This window comes from Canis lupus, chromosome 4 (assembly GCF_003254725.2).
Source record: "Canis lupus dingo isolate Sandy chromosome 4, ASM325472v2, whole genome shotgun sequence".
NCBI lineage: Eukaryota > Metazoa > Chordata > Mammalia > Carnivora > Canidae > Canis > Canis lupus.
In genome coordinates, this window is record NC_064246.1 from 20,882,628 (window position 1) to 20,897,254 (window position 14,627).

A 14,627-nucleotide genomic window follows, 5' to 3' on the forward strand; every position below is an offset into this window, starting at 1 on the left:
TAGGAAATGGAGCCTCATCTGACCCTTTCATCCCTACCCCTTGAGGTTGCTGCTCCACCCCATGACCCACCAGTGCATCATACATCAGTCCGTGTCCTGCACCCTGAGATCAAGGTGCCATGTGGTTCTCCCAAGCTGGGGCTATGGCTCTACATGGCTTCCCCTGAGACTAGTTGCACGTTCACTTGGTTTAAGGCGGGAGTCCCTTTATTTGGCACTGCCAGCGCCTATGGCACAGGGGTCTTCATGGGGAACACAGATAGCATTAAACTCTTGCTCTGCATTTACAGTGTCACGTGGTTCTTCTGGAAGGGCAGTGGGGTGTGCAGGGTGAGTGGGCAAGCAGGGAAAAGTGTGTCCTCGGAGTGGACTGGGCCAGGCCTGGAGCTCCCTGGGAGTCGAGATGGTTGGCAATCCCTGCCAGCCAGCTTCTTGCTGCTGGAGCAAGGGTGCCAGCTGCCGCTCACTTCCTGGAGGCATCCATGGCTAGCTTGGTGGTGATAAAAAATCATCCCTGCTGCTCATTAAGCACTTCTTATATGTTCGGCATGCTAGTTTATGGGCCTCCCTTCAGTCTTCCTCGCAGCATCCCTGTGGGGCAGTTTTGTCACTGGGAGAAGAAGAGGCTGAGGGTCACAGTGACTTGTCTGAGGCAACACAGCCGAGGCTCCTTTGGACTTTTAACCACCATCTACACTGGCCTGGATCTGAGTTCAGATGCTGAGGCAGAGAAGCCAGGGATCGACTCATAGGTGATGGGCTTTGCAAAATAAGAAGCTTCCTACCTGTGTCTTTTGCCTAAGAATAAATCGGTATCATGGTGGGGGTGCCTATGTCCATAGGTATGTTTTGTTTGGTTTAGCCAATATTCATAAAAATGTGAGCCAAATTTAACAAGTCTGGAAGTCTTGCAAATCTGGATACCTGGTGTGTCTTAAAAGATTCAGAAGATGTGGCAACAGTGTGCTCCCATTGCCACATGGCAACATTTGTCCAGAGCTGATCAGGGCTGCTGTCTCATTTGGAGGCATATGCCCTCCAGTTCCCACCATCCCATTACTCCAATGCTGGAAGTCAGTTGCCTTTGATCACATTTGGAGTTTTTTTTTTTTTTTAAATACTGGATCCAATTCACTCATTCAGTTATATGCCCCAGAAAGGCACCTGAGCTTGCAACTCCCAGATTAGGGAAGTGCTAGGTCATACTATCTTCTTGGACTCTTCCTGGGTGCTGTGAAGCATGGCCGGAGGGGTGGCTGGGCGCTCTCGGAGTTAGTATCTACTTGCAGAGCTCCTGGAGCCATCTTGTTTTTCCACTGATATAGTGAAGGCTGGGGCATATGGGTCAAACTTTCAGATCTGGACCTCTCAAGTGGCTGCTTCTCAAAGGGTGCAAAGCCTCAGCAGCAACCAGGCACAGGGCTTCAGGGTTCATCAGGTAACCCATCTTGGGGACCCCTGGCCTGCCCATTGGTAGCCGGAGAAAGGGCAGTCTCCCCAGCCATGAAGAAAGTCTCTTTAGTGTGGCACCTGTTGATCCTCGCAGAGAGGGATGGAGTGTGAGTCAGCTCAATCTTATCCTCCTCAGTTGGCGTGACCCACGGGCAGCAACGGAAAGCAAGCCGGAATCCAGAGCGAAACCTAGGAGACAGAGGGTCACCATGAGCGGAAGGGTGAAGGGGACAGTTTGGGAACTGCCGCGTGGCTGCCCCCAACCTCCAGGACGCGTCCTCTCATTCCTAATTGCCTGTCACTATTTGGTGTCTCGTTAGAGATGCATTCCTGAGTGTGTTTGATTTTTGGAAACACCTGGAAGGAATGTGGGGCTAAATCTAGTGATTGCAGTGGGTGATTAAGCCAAAGTAGACCATGTGTTATTACAGACAAACAGAAACCAAATACAGTTTAAAGAAACAACACATTTTCTTATTTGACTGGTTAATTGGCTTCTAAAGGAGTATTCCAGTGGAGTCTTAAGAAATTAGGGCTTCAGTGGTGTTAGGTGGAATAAGGATGCTCTCCCAAGGGGGCTGCTTTGCAAGAAAACATGTACAGGGAGCTACAACATTTTGGTGTATTTTCTTAAAAAATAACTCTCCCGGGATCCCTGGGTGGCACAGTGGTTTGGCGCCTGCCTTTGGCCCAGGGCGCGATCCTGGAGACCCGGGATCAAATCCCACATCGGGCTCCCGGTGCATGGAGCCTGCTTCTCCCTCTGCCTGTGTCTCTGCCTCTCTCTCTCTCTCTGTGACTATCATAAATAAATGAAAATTAAAAAAAAAATAACTTTCCCCATGGCTGCACTAAAGGTAAATCAGAAGGGGAAGCAGATGGCAGTGGAGGAAATTGCCTGGCAGAGAGAGAACACTGGCCTGTTGGAGAGGAGCAGAGATCAAGGGGACCCTGGGTGACCCCGGACTGTCCCCAGGAGACGCAAGGTTCTGTGTTGCAAAACAGGCCTGACTTTGGTTCTTCACCTTGTTGCTCTCCAGGATTCCATGGTGTGACCCAACAAATGCCTCTATCATGGGAGCTTCATGGCCTTTGCCCCTCTGCCCATACTCAGAATGTCCCCCCTGGGGCTCCCCCTCCCAGCCCCCACCGCACCCCCCTTGGCCATCCCCCTCTCCATTCCTGACAACTGACAACTCCATCCTTCCAGCTGCTCAGGCCTGGAACCTGTGAGTCATCCTTCTCTTACATCCACCTCCCCTCCATCAGGTCCTGTTGGCTCTACCTTAGTAGTAGCCAGACTCTGACCACTTCTCACCCCTGTCTGACCGCACCCCCCCCCCCACCTCTCACCTTGATCCTTGCCATAACCTCCCCACCTGCCTGCTTCTGTGCTTGCCCCTCCCCTGTGGTCCAGGGCCAACACACTGCTGGACTGATTCTTTTAAAAGGAAGTCAGAGTACATGTCTCCCAAATCAGAGCCCCGCTGGCCTCCTCATGTCAGACAGGGTGCCGGCCCAAGGCCTTACCTTGACTGCAGGACCCTTGCCTTGGCTGTTCCCTCTGCTTAGAGCCCTTCCCCACACAGTGGCAGGGCCCATTCAATCCTCATCTAGCACTTCCTGTCCTCCCATCCCCAGCTCTGGTTTTCCTTTTTTCCATCAAACGCACCACCTAATACGCTGTGTGGTTCATCTACTCATCACGCTTGCTTATCGTCTGTCTCCCCACTAGAATGTCAGCTCCCTGAGGCAAGAAATCGTGGCACCTGGGGGGTATCCCAGGTGCTTGGGGCAGGGCACACGGAGCCCCTCGTGAACATGTTTTGAATGAATGAAGACTCCCGCCAGGAGCATTATTCCAAAGTTATTTCAGAAACCTAGCCTGTGGAGCCTGGAGACTTGTTCAGACTCTCAGGGACTGTGTCACCAGAAGAGTGACCAATGCCCAGACATGGAGGGCCAGGGGCCCCTCCCTGACATGACAGTCCTGTGTCCAAGTTCTCCTAGAAGCTGCATCAAGAGAAAGGTGTGATGTGGGGTCAAGGTTATAGGCCTTGGGGATCCATGGAATCCTGGCTCCATTGCTTGCTGCACAAGATGAGGTATCTTCCTTTCTGGGGCTCAGTTTCCTCATCTGTAAAATGGGGATAGCGCCTCTCTTCCTCCTATTATCTACTTTTTACCTCTCAGGAGACAATGGAGGATTCTGGCACCCAATAAACACTCAAAAAAAAATCACAATTCTCTCACTTCCCTCCATCTCTGTCCCTGCCTTCTCTCTTCTTGTCCCAGATGAAGCCCCTGAGGAGAGAGCAGGAGCAGACAGACAGAACTATGGCCTGGGCAATGGGACCAGGCTTTCAGGAGGAGGTGGGGCTCAGGCCAGGCCCAGACACAGTGAGGATTGTGCTGGGGGCTCACTCTGAGGCCAGCAACCCCATGCGGGAGGGGGGCACACAGGCTTCAGCTACACAGGGGAGCCCAGATGGGGCCAGGCCATGGGTCCCTGAGGGCTGAGGAGAGGGGGGCTGGACTGATGGCTCACCTGTGGTTGAGGCAGCAGTAGATGATGGGATTGTACATTGTGGAGCTCATGGCCAGCCAGAAGAGCGCCAAGTACACCTGCTGGATGAACTTGTGGTAGTAGATGTCCTCCTGGAAGCTGCCCAGGATGAAGTAGAAGTGGTAGGGCAGCCAGCAGATGGCAAATGTCACCACCACCAGCACCATGGTCTTCACAAACTGGGCCGGGAGAGGCTCAGGTCACACCTCAGCCTGGAAGCACCACACCCCAATCCTCCCAGGGTGGCACCAGGGCTCCCCTCACACCAGCCTGGGAAGCCCTCAGTCCCCCGGAGCATACACTGCCTTGACTCCTGGGCCCCGCACCTCTGCCCACACTGATGTTCTCTCTTTCAAGTCCTCAACACCTTGAAACCCAGCTCAGTGGCCACCTCATCTAGCAGGTGTCTCAGACCCCTTCCCTCAGAGCAGCTCCCCTCCCTGGAGTGTGGGTGAGGGGAGGACCCGAGCCCAGCCTTGGGGGAGGTCCCCTATGCCAGCTATGGGTTCTCCAGTGCCCTTCTCCCTGGGATCTGTGTCTGCCATAGCCCTTCTACTTATAAGTAGTGAGAATCTAGTCGGGGACCCCAGCATCGGCCCAGGAGCCAGTTCCCTGACCTTCCCCCCTCATGGCCTGGTCTCTGCAGGCCCCTGTGAGCATGGCCCAGTACCCCATGAGGAATGGAGGACAAGCCAATGATGGCAAGTGGAGACCGGGTCTTTATGAGGGACACTCAGACGGTGTCACATATCTGACTACCTCCTGGAATGGCCCTATGGAAAGTGCCCAATAGCAGACGTGAAGCCAAGATGTTGACCTGATACCTGATAGGATTAACCATTGCCTCCCCTGGATGCCTAGAAGGAAGCTGGCACAGCAGAGAGAGGCTTTGATTGGGAGAGAGTGGAGGAGGTCTGAATCATAGAATGCTGCATCAGGACCCTGGGGTGGCTCTGATAGGCAGGGAGGGGAGGGGACACTGGTACTTGGGTTGGAAATCCAAGGCAGACTGGGTACAACTGGATTCCAAACCAGTCTCCACGCTCTCGCATCCGAGGTCTGCAGTTCCAGCATTTGAGAATTCTCTTGTGATTCTAGGCAGGAGCCTCCCGTTGTTCTGTGGGGCTTCTTAAATTCAACACTCCAATCATGCAAAAAGTCTAAGATTTTGAGAATCTATCATTCTAAGATCTCTGAGATTCTATGGGGCTTTAGGATTCTCCGATTCTTGTAACATTCTGGGTAATTTCCTTTAACTTCGCATTTGGCCAAAGGCCAGTCTATCCTCCTGGGAACAACGAACTCAAACTCTGGCCAGGGACTTGGGACAAGGGCAAGTTAGGGGCATCTTATCCTCAACAGCTCCCCCTTAGGGGCGGGGTCCGGTCCGGCCCCGCCCCCGCCGAGCCCCGCCCCCGCCCCCGGCGCCCACCTTCTTCTTGGCTCGCAGGTGGCGCAGGCTGGCGCCGTGCACCTGGTGCCTGGGAACCTCGCGTCTCCAGAGAGTGAGGCCGATGACACTGTAGGCGAGGAGCATCACCAAGAGAGGCAGCACGTAGATGAGGGCGATCACCACCAGGTGGTACCTGGAGGGAGAGCCAAGGGCTGGGCACCGGACGGCCGGGAGCGACTTGGGCATCCGCCCGCGCTCTGTCCCCCTGACCCCGTGCGCCCCCTGAGCCAACTCCGGCTGCCCTCCCCCACCCCCTTGGGCCGCCTCCCAAAGCCTTGTTTTAATTTAAAGGGAAAAAGAGAACGACATTGGCTAGCATATATGCCCAAAGAGGGCGTCCCCTGCTGCAAGACGGACACCAGCTTTATCTCTGCATTCCTCCGGGTGATAGACAAATGCTACCAAAAAAGGAAATAAATAGGAATGAAAAAGTTAACCAAATAGTACATTCGTTTAACCTTTAAGATGCCATTATACATTAATACAAAGGAGGCAGTAAAATTACTTATTATATTCTCACAAATATTAACAATATAGAGTATTTTCTTCCCGGGTCATTTGTGTGTATATGATACGTCTCTGCACATACACACTGGATAGATGATATATATAATCTATAGCTGCGTCTGTCCGTCTGGAGAGGTAGATTTTCTGGAGTTGATACGGTTCCATCCTGCACCGACACCCTTATCGGGGAAGGGGGCAGTGGCGACAGTGCCACACTGTACGTGATACGGGTTGTCTCTTCCTGCCCATCAGCACTGGGTTGGGAGCATGGCTCACGTCAGCAGGCTTTCTCTCGCACCACCTTGGAGCAAGTGGCCCAGAACACACTGACGATTTCTCATCTAATGCCTGTGGAGGGCTGTGTTGAGCAGTTTCTTTTCCTTGTGGAAAGTGTAAAGGAGAGGTGTCCTGTCCATTCTGGTTTCTGAGTGATGCTGCAGCAACTCTCGGACGAGGCCCAGATATGGGCACGTGGTGGAGGGGCCTGAGACCCACGGCCCTGCCACGTGACCTTATTCTAGGAGGGCTGATGTGTTCCCAAGGCCCCGCCCCACACATCCTGTGTGCCAGCCTTGCTGGGCCCCTTTTCAAGAGGCGCCACCACCCAGAGGGAGAGGAGTGGGTGGCTTTGGCAAATATCTTCTCTAAAGTCTGTTTTTAGAATTCCGCTTACTTGCCCTTTGGGCAAGTATGCTCATAAGTGAAGGTTTGGGGACTCCTAGATGCCCTGTGGAGCAGGTAAGGGCAGGGAGGAGCAGCGAAGGCCAGGCCCCTCTCATGTTACCTTCATTGTAAGGTCACAGAGAGTCTGAGCTAGATGGAGCTAGAGGATCAGCAGGGCTACCTGCCTCAGTGTCTGGAGGGGGAAACAGGCTCAGAGAGGTTCAGGAGGCCTGTGGCCTAGGAAACAGCTCTAGAGATGTAATCACCCCAACGATCTCCCTGCCACCGAAGGCCAGCTCTGTGACATCAGAACTGAGCTCTTGCTCAGACTCTAACTTCAAAGTGCGACCTCTTCCTCGGTCTGCTTCCCCATTTGTAAAATGAGGAGGTAATCTAAGATCCTTCCCAAGTAGGAGTGACCTCTCTCTCTCGCTGTTGCCTCATTCTTTCCTGGGATCTGCTTCAGGATAGGAGTTCACTCTGGGCTCGGGTCCTACCCAGAAGGGAGCACCAAACCAAAGAGCCCTGGGGATCGGCTTCGGGAATCTGCCAAAAATCAGAACTGCCTCCTCTCAGAGCCTGGGCTTTGTCGTATTTTGATTTTGGGGGTGTGGGGAGGTTCACTTGCACTTTCCTGGACAGGGCACCTGTAATCTCATCAGATGCCTGCACAGCCAGGATGGGAGCCTGTGAGGATGCAGCCCCCAATCTAAATCCCAGGAGTTCCTCCACCGAGAACAAGGAACACATTTGCACTCATAAAACCAGGCTTTCCCCAGATCCTCGCAGAATTCTAGGTAACACCGGAGCATCGCCTTCCGAGCGCACATCTGCCCTGTGTCCCCTCGGTGCCTGAATCGGGGTTGGGACTCCCCATCGCCACAGAGCCCGGGCGGGGTCCCCAGAGTGAATACGGGTCCCCCTCTCGGGCGAGAGGCCTGTAGTAAGGTGGAGAAACACTGCCCCCCAGTGGTCAGGCACAGAATAGCCCCCCGACACCTGCCTGGGGGCCCCGGGGCCTGCAGAGCGGGGGTGCACGGACGGAGGGCGGGGGCCGCAGGCAGGGCCCGCCCCGCAAACCCCTCGGTCCCCGGGACCCGGCTTCTCAGGCGTCTTCCCCGGCTCCGAGGGGCACCCAGCGGGGCCCTCTCCTGCGTGGGGCGGGGGCCCGACGGAGGCCACGTGGGGCGGGGCGGGGCGGGGCGGGGCCTGCGCTCAGCGCCTGCTCGTGCGCCCCCGCGGCGGCCGGGCCTGGGCGGGGCCAAATCCGCCGCCTCCGGGCTTGCTCGCAGCTGTCGCCTGCTTGACCTGCGCGGACGGGGTCCGCGGTGCGCCGGGGGCTGCGCTGACGCTGCGGGTCCCGCCTCTGCCGCCGCCGCCCTGGCCCGGCCCCCGCGGGCCCCGCCCGAGAGCAGCCCGCAGAGCGGAGCCGGCCTCCCGCCCGCGCCAGCCGCGAGCCTCAAGCAGGTCTCCAGCCTCTGCTAGACCCACTGAGGCCGGGAAAGGAAGAGGACTGCCCCCGGGTCGCCGGCTCGGCAGTAGGAGACAGGCAGGCTCCACGCCTCCGCCGAACGTCCCGGGCTCCCGGCCCTGCCCTTTCTCCCCGCCTGCGACCGCGACCCTCTGTGGCCTGGGCGCCCAGTGCCCCTCCCCCAGACACACCTGCGCGCACACCCGCGCTCGCAGCTGCACGGTAGCACCCTGTGCACACGGGCACACGTTCACATCCTCATCCGAGGACGAGGACAGTCCTTGTCTGAGCCGCGGGGTGGCGGGGACGTGGTGGGCGTGGGGCAGGACGGCCCGTGGCCTCACTACCTGCCAGCTGTGCCACCTTGGGCACAGTGCTTAGTTTCTAGCGCTCCGGTTCCCTCATCCGAAGAATGGGAAGAAGCATGCATGCGTGGCTCATAGGGTTAGAGAATCGAAGGGCTTCGTGTATGCAAAGCCTGACTCTTGGTAAGCGCCAACTGTGTTTTCACACAATCCCAAACACCCTCACAGACGCATGTGCACACCCACGTGTGCACGCACATACATTCTCCGGGGTATGCACCCGCACACACATGTGCATGTGCCCCCCCCCCCCCCCCCCCCCCCCCGCCAGGGCCTTACAAAAGGAGCATCTTGCTGCCGTTGTCCTCAGGCCACACCACCACACACTTGGTGGCGCCCTGGTCCATGGTGATGGTGGAGTAGAAGCACTGGGGGAAGGCGAGGGCCAGGGCCAGCAGCCAGATGCCAGCAATCACCGCTCTGGTGCCTGGGGCAGAGAGCCGGGGCTGGAAGGGGTGGACGATGGCCACGTACCTGTGAGCAGAGGGCTGGGTGAGTGGTGGGCAGCCTCCCATCAGAGCCATCCCCATCCCCTGTGTCTCCCCTGTAGCCCCATCACCCCCCGCCCCACCCCTCACTGCTGCTGGGGACCTGCAGAGAGCCACCTGGGCTGGTTACTCTCCCACAGCCACACAGCACTCTAGCAGCCAAAACCCCAGCCCAGGCCCCACCTCACTGCTTCCCTCTGAGGGTGGACTTGCTCTCAGATGGTCACAAGAGAGTGGTCCACTCGGGACACTTGCCTGTAGCTCAGCCCAGCCGAGCCCCCTGCCCCGTGCCGGTCTCTCTTCTGCTCAGAAGCCTTAGCAGAGCCTGACAGTCACCCCGACAAAGCCCAAACCAGTGCTGCCCACTTGCTTTCTTCAGTGGTGGAAATACTCTATGTACTGTCCTGTTCAGTTGCCACTAACCACACACAGCTACAAACACTGGGAGTGTGGCTAATCTGACTGAGGAACTGAATTTAAAAATTTTTTTGAAAAGATTTTATGTATTTATTTATGAGAAACACACACAGAGAGGCAGAGACACGGGCAGAGGGAGAAGCAGGCTCCCTGAGGGGACCCCGATGTGGGACTCGATCCCGGGATCACAACCTGAGCCAAAGGCAGACGTTCAACCACTGAGCCACCCAGGGTCCCTGAATTTTAAATTTTAATTAATTTCAAAGTAAATAGGCACATACGGCCGTGGTTACATTATCAAACGGAGCAGGTCCAAACCTTTAAACTCAGCATTCAAGGCCCTCTGCGCACGGCCAACGCACTTTCCAGCCCCCTGTGTCGCTGCTTCCCGCACCTGCCCTGGCTCTCTCTGGTCAAGGAACGGCCCTACCTGTGTGACCCTCTGTGGGGGTATTTCTTCCCCCTTAGCCTAAAATTTTTTCTTCCCTTCTGGATTCATTAAAGTCCAACTGAAAGGCCACCTCTTCCAAGAAGTCAGCCAGAAGCAGGCTTGTCTCCTCAGCTCCTGCCTCTCTCTGGGGAATCTGTGGGGATTCGAGCTGCTGTTTGGCACCCCGGTGCCTGGTGATCGACTGTCTCAGGCACGGGTTGGTCTCTCCATTTCCTGCACCAAGAGACTAGGGCTTGGAGAAGTGGAGGAACCAGCTTGGAAGAGGTAGCACTGGCTCTGAGCCAGGTTATGTATCTCCCCTCTGCTTCCAGAACCTCTGAGGCCACTGTGGGCATGTCCTGGAGCCTAGTGGGGCTGAGGCCTCCGAGAAGTGCCCGGGCTGGGGAAGGGAGAGAGTGGGGTAGCCGCCTGCTTCCAAGGCCAAAGGATCCAAAGAGCACCACCCACCAAAGACACAGGGCCCCACCTCTGCCCCTATACTGCCTCTACTGTGCGGTGCTGTGTGACCTGGGGCTTAGGTTGCTGCCTCGGAAGAGGGAGGGGATGGGCCTGGAGCTGGGGCTCCCTGCGTCATGGGCCTGTTGGCCACCTGGTGAAGCCCACGTGCCCTCCTCAGAATATGGTTTTTGCATGAATAAATTACACAAGATTACAAAGACAACCAGTTATACTCAAATACAGTTGTCAAAATATAAAATAGGGGCGTCTGGGTGGCTAGCTGGTGAAGGGTCAGACTTGGTTTCGGCTTAGGTCCTGCTCTCGGTTGTGAGATCGAGCTCCATGTAGGGCTCTGCACTCAGCGTGGAGTCGGCTTCAGATCCCTTCTCCCTCCCCCTCCTGCTCACTCTGTCTCTGTTTCTCAAATAAATAAAATCTTAAAATATGTACGTTTGGGACATAGAAATACACTTCTTTATCAACTCTCTAAACAACAAGATCTAGCGGCGGGTCTGGAACCCACTGTCGTTTTTAAGTAGCGATGGCTACAGGCGGTCCCTTTGAGATTTCTGCGCAGCAGAGGGGTCTGTGGTTTCCATCGGGGCTGGAGTCCCAGCAAAATGTGGGGTGCTGCCTCCCTTTGGGGTGACTTTTCACCCTCAGGGAAGCTCACGGCCCCTGGGATTTCTGTGCACAGTCTGCCGTCACAGGTTCCTGGAGTTTGCACCAGATGATTGGTGACCCCTTCCTCCTCTCCCTGAGACACTGACCCCCTTCTGTGACCGTGGCTGGGCCCTGGGCCAGCTCTGCCCCTCGCAGCCTGGACCCCAGCTGAGTGTGTCAGCAGGACAGGAGGGGTGGCCATTTCCTCAGTGTCCCCTCCCCGCAGAGGAGGCAGGTGACTAGCCAGTGGAGGGGCGGGTCTGGGACTTTGGATTCATACTGATTGGAAGTTGAGTCCTGACTTCACTACCTTCCAGTAGAGTCCTGAGCAAACAACCCAAGGCTCCCTCGAGCTTTTCCCTCTTCTGTAAAGTGGGACTGAAGTCATCGCGCTCTTGGGATTGGCTTGAGATGCTTGAGAAGCACCTGCAGGCAGCAGGGGGTTGGGGTTTGAAAGCATGGGTAGCCCCATCTACTTGTTTCCTTGAAATCCACCAGAAGTGGCTTTGGTCTGGGATGACCCATTTCTCTCTGGGATTGATCCGAACCTTGAGACAAGGCCAGGACAGTAGGGCATCCTTGGCCTGCGCAGGGGGTCACATCTGGGTGTTTGGGGCATAAGGTGAGTGCCGACTCCGTGAGCCCGGAGGTTTTCCACGCTGTCTCCGGGAGGACGGCCCTCCTTGGGGCTCCTCATGCACACCGGGGGTGATCCTGCCGCGGGCCCTGCTGCTCCCTGGAATGTTCCTTCCCCAGAGCTAATGCGGCTCACTCTCTCTCTCCCCTCCTCCTTCCATCTACCCTCCAAAAACCCACCCCGCAGGAGGGTCCACCCCACACCCGGTCTCTTACTACAACCTGCCCCCGCCCGACCCTGACACACAGCTGGGCACCTCAGGTCCCCTTGCCCCTCAGCACCCGTGACCTCAAAATACAACGTACAGTTTATTCATGTGTTTGTTATTTAAATTCTCACCAGGGCAGGCATCTTTGGCTGTTTTTCTCCCCAATGCCCAGAGCAGCGTCTGTACGTTGCCGGCACGGAACATCGGAATGAAGAAATGAATAGATGAGTTTTCACTGTTCTGGCCTGGATCTCTGAGCACCATCGTCTCTCACCTGGATTATTACTCAGCAGCCTCCTGCCTCGTCTCCTGGCTCCCACCTGCCCTCTCCAGTCCATATACAGCCTTCCCCGGCCCCAGATATGGTTGTTCCTTGGAGCCTGACTTCAAGGACTATTTTTCCCACTGGTGTACATTCCCCAGTGCCCGAAGCAGAGGGAACACTCAAATATTTGTTGAGTGAATGAAAAGGAAATGCTAGTGGATTTGCAGAAACGTCCAGGGGGACCAAGGTGCTTCTGGTAGGGCTGGAGATTGTGATCGGGTGGTGAGGGATGTGCCTCTTACTGAGAGTGGAGAGGCCTGGGTTCTGGGCCCCTGGTCCTGCCCCTGACTTGCCATCAATCCTGCTTGTTTCTAGGCTCAGGGGCCCCGGATACAAAAATCAAGCTTGGCCTACGCAAATGGTTTTCGAACTTTTCATTTTTGACCAGTAGAAATACATTTCTTAAACAAAATCCTTAGGAAAACTCTATAGAAAAACTGCCCAGAGCAGAAAAGCCAGCTGCTCTGTGTTGCTGGGCAGGTAGTTGGGGATGGAGACCGGGGGTAGGGGGGTGGGTGTGGCCAGTGGGCATCATGCCTCCTTAAACCATCCTGACACGGGGGCTGTGTTTCTGAGGGTCCCCGGGGAGTGTCCCATCTCCCACACACACCTGATGACTTTCAGTGTCCCTTTTCATTTTCTGGCTCAACCATACTCCTCTAGGGTCACACAGTCTCCTTCTGAGTCCAAACGTTTCCCTGCCCTCCCCAACCAGCTTCAAATGGCCCCACAGAGCCCTCCTCCATCCCTCCCTGCAGCCATCAGCAGAAGGTCACAGCCTGCAGCCCCCTGAGAACAGCATTGGGAAAATAACTGGACCCATTATAATTACGTGGTAATTGTATGCAATATTAAAGTCTCCCTCCAAAACATCTAAGAATAGACAAAAATCTAAGCAATTTCCTTGTAGTAAAAGGAAGACACACACACACACACACACACACAAAGGATCACCTCCAGAGAACATTCCAGAACGTCCCTAAACACAGTCGTTCTCTCCCTAAAGCTTTGAACAACCATCTAGTGCCAAGGTCTTCCTTGTGTCTAACCTCAACTTTGCCTGCTTTGGTTCCACGGCTTCCTGCCTTCGGGAGGCATACTTTTGGATCACAATCCGGTTGGGAGGCGGTTCCCTAAGTTCTACCCTTAACCTGCTGTGTGACTGCAGGCAAGTCACCAGCCCTGTCTGAGCCCCAACCAAGTGAGACAGTTTCCCATAGCTTCCCCACCGCCCCCTCTTGCCTGTCAGCGGCGATGGCGGTCATGGAGTAGATGCTGACGAACATGGCTGTGATGGGGAAGAGGTTCTGGAAATGACAGAAGGCACGGCCAAAGTACCAGATGTTGTGGCTGGCGTAGACGAAATTGAAGGCAGCGTTGAAGGCGGCCATGCAGAGGTCAGCCAGGGCCAGGTTGACGATGAAGTAATTGGTGACTGTGCGCATTCTTTGATGGGCCAGGATGATCCAGATGACCGTGGCATTGCCCGTCACGGCCACCAACACCAGGACCAGGTAGGCGGTGGCCCACAGTGCCAGCTGCCAGCCGGGCATGGAGAAGGCCGTGATGCCCGTGGTGTTGTTCTCAAGGCTGGACGAGATGTTGGCGTCAGTCACAATGGCATGGGCCCCCATGGCTGCCCCTGGGTCTGGGACCAGGGGCCTGACTCCTCGCTCCTCCTGAGCACCGGTGCCCTGTCCAGATATGCTATAGAAGAGAAACCCTCTTGGGTGCGTGAGTACGTAGGGGAGAGAGGAGTAGGTGCAGAGCTGGGCACGGGAGGACACAGAGGGGATCACTCCCAAGTTTCAAGTGAAGATGAAGTGGGCTGAGCAGACAGCCGGGTCCAGAGCCGTTCGCATTTCAGATTCCCATGTCCTGGCCAGACTTCCCAAATGTCACATGGAAATCTAGAATCCAACACACAGTTTCAGCAGGAAACATCCTTGGAAATCATCAGTCAACCACTTTTTTGCAGAAAGGAAGAACAGATTCCAAGAGGGGATGTGACCAGCCCAGGTCACTCAGTAAGTTGGTGACAAGCCAGGACTCAAACCCAGGTCCCCCCATTCGGGAAACTTTCTGGATCAGATGAACACACAGCGGCAGCCTTTGGGTTCCACGGGTCAGCTGCACAGCAGGCTCTGTTCAGGCTTTGGGGTGCAGGCTGGGCTGTGGTCTGGGACATGCTCACCAGTCTGCCAACTGCCAGCACTTGGAGCCACTGCCTTCCCTGCTGCTCCCCTAGGCCGGGCAGGCGAGGGCCTTGGCAGAGGCGCTGCTTTGCTCACGAGGTGCAGCTCTAGCTCCCGCCCCTTGTCCCACCCCCTGTTTGGATGGCCCAGCCTTGTCTCTTGAGAAAAGATTTAGGACTGCATGCCTGGGCAGGAAGAGACCCAGGGGAAATAGAGGGTGGCGGGGGAGGGCATGGAGGTACAGTCCCAGTGGGTGGCGGTGGTGGTGGTGGGCGGGGGTTGTTTACACTCAGCCCAGGCCAGGAGCTACATCTAGAAAGCAATTAGG

At 55.8% G+C, this 14,627-nt stretch overlaps 1 protein-coding gene across 2 annotated transcripts; it reads right to left on the bottom strand.

The window, feature by feature from the left end:
* Positions 1-189: 189 nt before the first annotated feature.
* Positions 190-14,392, bottom strand: TACR2 (tachykinin receptor 2). 2 transcript variants are annotated; one of them, XM_025435323.3, is made up of 5 exons: positions 13,347-14,390; positions 8,757-8,951; positions 5,451-5,604; positions 4,001-4,197; positions 190-1,641 (listed from the first exon to the last, which is right to left on the bottom strand). In XM_025435323.3, the coding sequence occupies exons 1-5, from the start codon at positions 13,736-13,738 to the stop codon at positions 1,425-1,427; spliced, it is 1,155 nt and encodes a 384-aa protein (XP_025291108.1). In that variant the 5' UTR covers positions 13,739-14,390; the 3' UTR covers positions 190-1,424. The 2 variants fall into 2 exon arrangements, with proteins under 2 accessions (XP_025291108.1, XP_035570931.1); XM_035715038.2 differs by lacking the exon at positions 8,757-8,951 and having other exon boundaries at positions 13,347-14,392.
* Between the last annotated feature and the right edge of the window lie 235 nt (positions 14,393-14,627).